The sequence below is a fragment of the Grammomys surdaster genome, unplaced genomic scaffold, assembly GCF_004785775.1.
Source record: "Grammomys surdaster isolate TR1022 unplaced genomic scaffold, NIH_TR_1.0 842, whole genome shotgun sequence".
Classification (NCBI taxonomy): domain Eukaryota; kingdom Metazoa; phylum Chordata; class Mammalia; order Rodentia; family Muridae; genus Grammomys; species Grammomys surdaster.
In genome coordinates, this window is record NW_021605261.1 from 195,517 (window position 1) to 205,558 (window position 10,042).

Genomic DNA, 10,042 nt, shown 5'->3' on the forward strand with positions numbered 1-10,042 from the left:
TTTTCATCCAAGAAAATTTTAAGGCATGAAAATTTTGGGAGTGTAAATGAATATTTGCAGTTTCAGTATTTTATTTGGAACATAATGGATCGAATATCATTTCTAGCCTGGTGTAGCACTTCCATTATGTGTTTAAACTTGATAGCTATAAACTTGTTTTCATGAACCTAAACAAGATATAAGCATTAGTGATTACACTTCACTTCTTTATCTGAGATATGTACTTAAGAGTATTGTAGATTTGGGTTTTAAGCTTTTTTCATTCAAACCGTACAGATTTGAAAAAAAAAAGTAGATTATATATACATTTTGTATTTGAAGTATTTGTATTAGTGATTGTTTTTGAGTGTTTTACTAAGCCAGTGTGTAGTTCAGTGGTAGAGTGCTAGCTAAACATGTTTAATCATAAGACCCTGGTTTTAACCAATCTCTAACATCCTATAAAGAAAAAAGTAATAAAACCACAAATGCCACACTATATATGGTTAAGTATTGTATTGAAATATATGTTATAGAATACAGAGAACAAACAAAATGAAACTTTAGTGATAATCTATCTCATTGTATGTCTAAAAACGTGTATCACTATTTATATGATTGGTAACTTACTCTTTTCTAAGACAACTTTGTAATTCTCCTTATTTCTAAAGCAAGACTAGGATAAGAAAATTTCAGAAGTAAATTTTCATCAGAGTAGATTTTTCCCCCCTTGGGAAACACAATTTTTTATAATTCTGATGGTTAATGTCCTCGTTTCTTTTCTGTTGCTATAATAAAATACACCAACAAAAGGCTACTTACAAAAGAAAAAGGTATTTTGGCTTATAATAATTCCAGAGGGATCAAGTCCATCTTGGCAGAAAAGACATGGCAACAGGATAGAATGACTTGACAATAGGAGGAGGAAGCTGGCTGAACACATTGTGTCTGCAAAGGAACCAGGGAGAGAGCAGGAGACTTGGCCAAACTATAAAGTCTCAAAGCCTGTCCCCCAGTATTATACTTCTTCCGTCAAGAATCCACCTCCTAAAACTTCCATAACTGCTCCAAACACTGATATCAGCTGGGGACTGAGTGTTCAAACATATGAGCCTATGGTGGATATTTCATATTTAAACCATAACAGTTTTGTCAGCTTGATACACTGCTAAGGGAGTCTCAATTCCTGATTAAGTCATCTGCTCACTGTGGGCGACACTATTCCCTTGGAAGGGGCTTCTGGACTACATGAGTGGAGAAATGTAGCTGAGCATTAGTATACATGCATCAATTCACTGCTCTCTGCTTCTGACTGTGAATGCAGTGTGACATACTGCTTTGATTTCTTGCTGCCTTGACTTTTCCACAGCAATAGGCTGTAACGAGAAATTGTGATCCTAATAAGCCCTTTCTCCATTAAGTTCCTTTTGTTCAGCAAAAGGAGATAAAACTAAAGACAGTGATTCTAGAATATAACAAAGAATTCAGTATTTAAATCCTTTTGCTATGTATGTATGTATGTATGTATGTATGTATGTATGTATGTATATAAACTAGACGGGCTCTCCCCTTATTAGATTAGTCATCCATAAATTAATGCAGCAGTCAGGGATTGGCTCAGGTACAATGCTTATCATGCAGATATGAGAACCTGAGTTTGAATTGACTTCCCGGAACCTATACAAAGCCAGACTCAGAGGTAGGATCTGTTATTTCAACACTCATCTGGGGAAATGAAAGTTAGAGACAAGAGTGTTTTGGAAAGTTGTGGGCTACCTAGCCTGGTATCCATAGTGGTTAAGAGCAAGAGATCCCATCCAAAACAAAAGGAAAGTGACCTGACATCTATGATCACCCCCTACACGTACACAGACATCATGTGGTGGACACACTTCCTTTTACACTCAGATGCATGTGCATGTTCACACACACAAAGATAAAAAGTGAAACTGCATAGTAAATAACCATTTAAAGAGTCAGTTTAGGCTTACTCTGAGAACTCAAATGCTTATTTTTAGACTTAAAGAAGTGTAGTATGTAGTTCTTCTTGATAATCAAAGACTATCCAGAGGAAGAGACTTCAAGGAGGTTCCAGTTTAGTAATTTTAGCTGAGACCTAACAGCAAACCTTCTGGTCATTTTCTTAGCTAGAAATGACAGTCAGAATACATTATAGGAGGTGGGGGCCTCAGCTATTGTGCTTATTAATGCAACAAACTTAAGGAATACTTCTACTAAGCCAACCATTTTGTAATGGGCTATTTAAGATTTAAAGAGGAACATGTCCCCTATTTTAAGGAGCTTGTAGTATGAGGTTTTAACATACTATCTTTTATAATATAATTATACTAGAATATTGCTTATTCAACCACTAGAAATCAAATTACTAGCAATAAATACATTCATGGTAGCATTTTAGAAAAGATTCTGTTTTTATTTCATTCTTTTAGTTTATTCTCTACTACTCCTCTCTCTCTCTCTCTCTCTCTCTCTCTCTCTCTCTCTCTCTCTCTCCCTTTCTCCCCCCTCCCTCCCTCTCTCTCTCTCCCTCTCTCTCCCTCTCTCTTTCTCTCTCTTATATTACAGTAATGATTATTCTTGTTTGGCACAGAGTTTTCTTCCTTTCTGCTCTATGATACGTGAATTTGCTTTTGGTTTTCTTCCCTAACTCCAGTAATGATACCCAACTCTGATTTTTGCATTTTTTCCTTCCTTTAATTCCAGTAGAAGCCTTCCTGGGAATTCAGTTTTTGTCTTCTCCATTATACGCCAATTAAGTTGTACTCTATTGGAAGCCAGACTGAAGCAGCCTACATCTTATCTTGGCCTAGAAAGCAAATTGATATGCAGAAAATCCTAGCACTCATTACAGCTTCAGAACCGTACCTGCAGAAGGTGGTGTCTGTCCTACATGCAAACTTCATCATTCCTAGAGTGGACATTGAGAGTGAGGGAGGGGGCCAGGGTGTGTCACATCTGTTACCAGCAACAGATACCAGCTTTCAGGGCAATGATGGTAAATTGGTATGACACAGGCCATGAATATCACAGATTTGTTTACTTTTATCTAAGATAAACTATTAATTATAATTTTAAAACAGGCAACATCATCATTGTTTGGACCTTTCTAGGAAATTACAGCTTTAAATTCAATCTTTTCAAACATTTTTTCCCCACAGGGTTTCAAAGAACTGTGGCCATTGCAGACTCAAACTACAACTGGTTTTATGGTCCAGAAAGTCAATTAGTGTTCCTGGATAAATTTGTCATGCGTAATGGGAGTGGAAACTGGCTGGCTGACCAAATCAGAAAGAACCGTGTGGTGGAAGGTCCAGGTACACCATCCAAAGGGCAACGCTGGTGTACTCTACATACAGAATTTCTCTGGTATGACATTGTTGAGCTGGCTTTCCAGTGAATCCAGTGAAGAAACAGTTCTTCGTGTTGATGATCTAATTACCATTTGCATTTCTTATACTAGAGGTGTCCTAACCTTGGACTATTTCATAGATGAACCTGCTTTGCTTTGATTTTATATCATTCATTTTTTTACATCGTAAGAAGGAAAGACTCACAGTTTTGATCAGATTAATCTGATGGTCATACCCCCCCAGAAAAGTAGTAAAATTTTTTTTTGTCTCGGTAAATGGAGCATTATAATCTTATAAGCGCACAGCTGTCCTCAAGTCTCACAGCTGTTCAATGTGCTCACAGAATCTGACAGCTTCGCTTTGATAATTAAAAGACCATGTAATTCTTTTTGCTGTAATCTTTTAAGCCCAGAAGAAGCTTGCGTCTCATTTTTTTAAGTATTGTCAAGTACATTGCCATAAAGTAAATTAAAGTCAAAATCACAGTTGATTGTTGAGTTTTGAAAACATACTGAATTCATTGCATATTCAACCCCCAAATTAGCATTTTCAGAATTTTCTTGACTTTATTTCCACATACCCTTCCCTGGAGTTTCAACAAGGTGAAAAATATTATAGGAGTAACTGCCTATCATTTAACCAGCATTGTAAAACTCATTTCACAGAAGAATTTAAGATATTATATGCAAGTATTCCTTTGCTCCTTTCAGAGACTATACAGTAATTATACAAATACATATTTATTTATGCATAAATAAGCAATCAAGAGAGTTCTAGAAATCTAGCTGTAGGAGTTAAGCTAATGCTGCATCTGAAGTTTAAAATGTGCTTTTGTGAGAATATTCAAACCTACCAAGAGCTGAGAAGATGGTCATTTAGCTTTCTGTGCATTTGTTATGTTACCTTAATTAAGCAACTACTATACTAGTCTTCAGTACAAAGAAGATTTCTCATCTTCTGACACTGAGACTCTAGAAATGGGAAAAACAAACACCAGTAACACCAATTCAACTATGTATCCTATTGGCTCACTAGGCAAAAGTATGTTTGAGCTTGTGATCAGTCTACCTCCTTTTCCTCATCATGAGACCTTTTCAAGGTCTCGCCCATCAAAAATAATCATCTATATTCTTCATCACTGTAGTATTTTGTGTTAAATATCAAATTCTATTAATGGACATTGAACATAAATAAAAATAATCTATTTCTGATCACAAGTTAAAACAAACCAAAACCTTTGGTTCTGTGCTCAGCAGTAGCCAGTTTTAAATGTGCCAATGTTTGTTTCTTGTCATTTGACCCATTTATAGTTTTTGGTATGATATTCACAGTACATTGTGTCTCCTCTATAAAGTTCTACCATGTTTTAATAGTTTTAGAGGGGAAACATCTGACAGAGGAACAGATTCCAGACTAATCATTAGCTCCTGTAGAACAGCTCTTTGGTGCAGGTCCAGCTGGATGTTCAGATCCAGAGCCTAACATGGATTTCTCTAGAGTAGGAACCTATTGACTAGAATGGTGATGAAATGTTTACATCTGTGAGCCCCAGCAATTTGGATGGCAACTCTGAAGTTGCCTAGTAAAGAATATCTAAGTAGAGGTTGGTGGCAGAAATTATTTCCATCTCCAGCCCAGTAACATGGGTTATACAGTGTGTTTCCATGACGTCCACAGAGCTCCACCTGGTGCATGCTGATCTGAGAGTGTTTTGTGATATGTCCCTGATATTCTGCCCTGCCCTGGGTAGCATCTGTAGATTGTGTTTTGCAACCATATTGTGTGGCATCATAGTTCTAGTGACTTCTTATTACTTAGTTCAGTAAACCATTTACATTTTAAACATTTATTCCCTTCAGGTATGATGCCAGCTTGAAACCGATTCCTCCTCCAGATTTTGGTACCCCAACATTGCATTATTTTGATGACTGGGGTGTTGTGACTTATGGAAGTGCACTACCTGCAGAAATTAACAGATCGTTCCTTTCCTTCAAGTCAGGAAAACTTGGGGGGCGTGCAATATATGACATTGTCCACAGAAACAAATATAAAGACTGGATTAAAGGATGGAGAAATTTTAATGCAGGACATGAGCATCCTGACCAAAATTCTTTCACTTTTGCCCCCAATGGTGTGCCATTCATTACTGAGGCCCTGTATGGGCCGAAGTACACCTTCTTTAACAATGTTCTAATGTTTTCTCCAGCTGTGTCAAAGACTTGCTTTTCTCCCTGGGAGGGTCAGGTCACAGAAGATTGTTCATCAAAATGGTCAAAATACAAGCATGACCTGGCAGCCAGCTGTCAGGGGAGAGTAATTGCCGCAGAGGAAAAGGATGGGGTCGTTTTTATTCGAGGAGAAGGCGTAGGTGCATATAACCCGATGCTCAACCTGAAGAACATTCAACGGAATCTTATCCTCCTCCACCCACAGCTTCTCCTCCTTGTAGACCAGATACACCTGGGGGAGGAGAGCCCCCTGGAGACAGCAGCAAGTTTCTTCCACAATGTGGATGTCCCCTTCGAGGAGACAGTCGTAGATGGGGTCCATGGAGCTTTCATCCGGCAGCGAGACGGTCTCTATAAAATGTACTGGATGGATGATACTGGTTATAGTGAAAAAGCAACCTTTGCCTCAGTGACGTATCCTCGGGGCTATCCCTACAATGGAACAAATTATGTGAATGTCACCATGCATCTTCGAAGTCCCATCACCAGGGCAGCTTACCTCTTCATAGGGCCATCTGTGGATGTTCAGAGCTTCAGCATCCATGGGGACCTTGAGCGGCTGGATGTGTTCATAGCTACTAGCGAACATGCCTACGCAACTTACCTGTGGACGGGTGAGAACACGGGACAGTCTGCTTTTGCACAGGTCATTGCAGATCATCAGAAAATTCTGTTTGACCAGAGTTCAGCCATCAAAAGCACCACTGTCCCTGAAGTGAAAGATTATGCTGCTATCGTGGAACAGAATCTGCAGCATTTTAAGCCCGTGTTCCAGCTGCTCGAGAAGCAGATCCTATCTCGAGTCCAGAACACAGCTAGCTTTAGGAAGACTGCTGAGCGCCTACTGAGGTTTTCAGATAAGAGACAAACAGAGGAGGCCATTGACAGGATTTTTGCTATATCCCAGCAACAGCGGCAGCAGCGAGGCAAGTCAAAGAAAAGCCAAAGGGCAGGCAAGCATTACAAATTTGTGGATGCTGTCCCTGATATTTTTGCACAGATTGAAGTCAATGAGAAGAAGATCCGACAGAAAGCTCAGATTTTAGCACAGAAAGAACAGCCCATAGATGAAGATGAAGAAATGAAAGACCTTTTGGATTTTGCTGATGTCACATACGAGAAGCATAAAAACAGGGGTTCCATGAAAGGTGGCTTTGGACAGGGGCGGATGGTGACAAGTCACAACAAAGCACCTTCACTGTCGGCCTCCTACACCAGACTCTTCTTGATTCTGAACATTGTCATTTTCTTTGTCATGTTGGCAATGCAACTGACTTATTTCCAGAGGGCTCAGAGCCTCCATGGCCAAAGGTGTCTTTATGTGGTCCTCCTAATAGATAGCTGTGTCTTATTGTGGTTATATTCCTCCTGTTCTCAATCTCAGTGCTAACACCAGAGCCATGATCATGAGAGTTTATGAATGAATGAATATATATATATATATATTCCCTAATTTGTTATTTCTTCCCCAGATTTATTTGGCAAATTTAAGGGAAGATATTTTCACACATTAAAGCAGGGGAATGGAGAACTCTGAACTAGATACACAAAGGATGTACCAAAGGAATAAGAATAGCTTTGGCTGGCCCCTGTGTTTCTGGGAATGTTTGGCTTTGCTGACTGACCAGTTCCTAATAGAAGAGACAAAAATGTCTGTTTTTATATCATATTTCTGTTAATATAAAGAAAAAATGAATTGTGGATTTTTGATAAATAATACAGTAACAGGTAATTTCATATTCTCTTTCCTTTTTATGTAAAATGTTTATAGACCTAATGGCTAAAGTTTTCAAAATAAACTATTTTATATCTTGAAACTCAATACCAAAGAACATAGGACTAAAGTTTTGGTGTGATTCTGATGTTTTTAACTAGAAAAGTTTCTTCAAGTTTATTTTGCTAAATAAACCAATCATAGTTATGATCTCTCCTGCTCTGGTTTGCTTCTTCTGTGTTCCATTAAATTCAAAGTGCATTTACATTTTCCAGAATCTTCCAAGAAAGGTCTTTATTTGACTATGCATTCATTAAACTTACTTGATTTTTGAAAAACGTAATTTCACTCTTTATATTTTTCTTGTCTAAGCATATTTCAAACAGTTAACACAGAAACCAATATCTGGTTGCCTAAGTAAAACAACATTTCTGTTAGGTACAATCATGTCCGCTGGGGCTAACAGCAGCAGAGAATGCTGGAAATACAGCCCACAGTTTCTGCTAGAGCACTTGGACTAAAAGCGTAAGTCATTTTACATATAGTGTATTTGAGGCTGATAAATTTCTCCCTTGAAAACGGGAAATGTTTTGAGCATACACTTGGAATAAAGACATGCTCACTGATTTATGGAGCTAAGCATAAAGCAGTCTTGTCTGGGCCTTTATGTTCAGAGAAACAGCAGTAGGCATCAAAGATTCGAACCCCAGGAAAGTCCTGTGAGTACCATTTCATGGTTCTAATTTGAATATTTTGCACAAGAAAAATGTAAATTTGACTTTGGGCAGAGCTACCGGTCTTATGTTCGAAGCAGAGAAGCTGACTTCTGAGCAAGTAGTTTGTCCCTCACAGGGGATGGTAATCTCTAGGGAGGATGTCATTACACACTGTTTAAAGAATGATGTTTTCCGAAGAATAATGCTTCCGTTTGTCCTGCATGGTTGCTTTTACTGGAATTTAAACTTGCTTTATGTGACAGATTCTCCGTTTACTTAACCTCATTCAACAGTCCTCTCTTTTCTTCTTTCTCATTCAAAAAGATGAATTGTCTGAAAGGGATTTTTTTTTTTTAAGGAGTTGGGGGAGGATTACTCTTTGAGGTTACAAAGAAAAGCTGACCTCAGCTCCAAAACACGAGCATAGTTTATAACAGAGATGGAAAGTCCAAGTGAGAGCCAAATCTAGCTTTCCTTTTAAATTAATAACAAATTAGGTTCAGGCTAGATAATGCATTCATCATCGTTGCATGATCCTCTCTAACCAGAACATAACCTCCTTTTTTGAAGTAATTTAAAAAATATATGTTAATATTGCATCTTTAAAATTAATGAATCAGTTACGTGGGTTTCCCACTTCTAATGAAAAGTGGAATTCTTTGTTGTTGTTGTTGTTGTTTTATTTTAAAAGAAATTTCTTGGATGATTTTATGCGACCAAGTAAAAGATCAGGTTAAATTACATCAGATCTTTTCATAATAAGACATGTTTTATATCAGGGATAGGATATATTTGGGTTAAACTAAGGAACTCTTTGTATCTTTAATTAAACCAAGCAATACTAGGTCTCCTTTGAAACTGAGCAGTCAGTATGAACTCTGTCTCAGTGCAACTCAGAGTGAAAGGAATGTTTCAAGTTTGTGGCTAATCTATGAGCTGTTGTTCAGGACTGAGCAAGACGGTGGGTCCCAGCCCCTAAGGAAATATGAGCATCATTTGCACAGAGTTAGAGGCTGTGTGGTGAAGGCAACATAGTCTGGATTTTTGGCTGATTAGCTTTTTAAGCCTCCTTAGTGATGCTATGAAAACATTCTTTGGATACACTTGAAATTGTTGAAGTCACTAGGTCTACTGTTGAACACCTTTAATCCCAATGTCTGAGAGGTAGAGACAGGTGAATCTGTGTAAGTTGAGACGAGCTATATAGTGAGTTCTAGTACAGCCAAGGCTATGTAAAAAGAGACTGTCTCATAGGAAAAATAAATTGTTAGCAGTCAGAAACGTGAGCTATAGAGATAGTCTGGTGGGTGAAGTGCTTGTGAACACAAAGACATGAGTTTGAATCCCTAGTGTTCTTAAAAGTTAGGCATAGCCCTCACACATGAAGCAGATATACAGCTTGGTCTTCATGTGTGTCCCTCAACTAGAGCAGGGGCTGTCCGTGACTATTGCCTGTCTGTGAATCCTGTTCTCCAAACTGAGCTGACTTTTCTGACCTCAGTGGGAGAGGATGTACCTAGTCTTGCAGGGACTTGATATGCCAGGGTGAGTTGGTACCCAAGGGGAGAGGGCTTCTCCTCATCAGAGGAGAAGGGGTGTGGGAGGGGCTTCATGAAGGGGGGATGGGAGAAGAGGAGGTGTTGCAATCGGTATGCAAAGTGAATAAATAATGGACAAAACAAAGATGTACAGAGGAGGTAGGAATGGGTGAATCCCAGGAGTTTGCCATCCAGACCTAGTCTAGACAATAGGATGAACTCTAGGTCCAATGAAGAGACCCTGTATCAAAACTGAAGTGGAAGGCAATAGAACAAGATATCTGATGTCAACTGTTGTTCTCCAAACTCTTATATATGAGCATGTATCACATACAACACACACAAATATACACGTGGCTTATAGAATTCATTCTAGAACAGTTTTAGTTATTAAAATGTATTACCTAGACTTAATAATTCTTTCATAGAGATTTAAGTCATAGCTTTTAAGTGTCACATTTCAAGACTTCCAGAGAGAATCTTTTTAACAGAGTAT

General features: G+C 38.3%; 1 protein-coding gene across 3 annotated transcripts in view; it reads left to right on the plus strand.

Annotated features, from left to right (window-relative positions):
- The window catches only part of Dse (dermatan sulfate epimerase), a 56,097-nt gene extending 48,586 nt beyond the window's left edge, over window positions 1–7,511 (plus strand). For all 3 annotated transcript variants that reach the window (XM_028782691.1, XM_028782690.1, XM_028782692.1), the window contains 2 exons: window positions 3,159–3,366; window positions 5,210–7,511. In XM_028782691.1, coding sequence (XP_028638524.1) covers window positions 3,159–3,366; window positions 5,210–6,968 — 1,967 coding nt within the window. In that variant the 3' untranslated portion in view covers window positions 6,969–7,511. The remainder of the gene's footprint in view (window positions 1–3,158; window positions 3,367–5,209) is intronic.
- The last annotated feature ends 2,531 nt before the right edge of the window (window positions 7,512–10,042 follow it).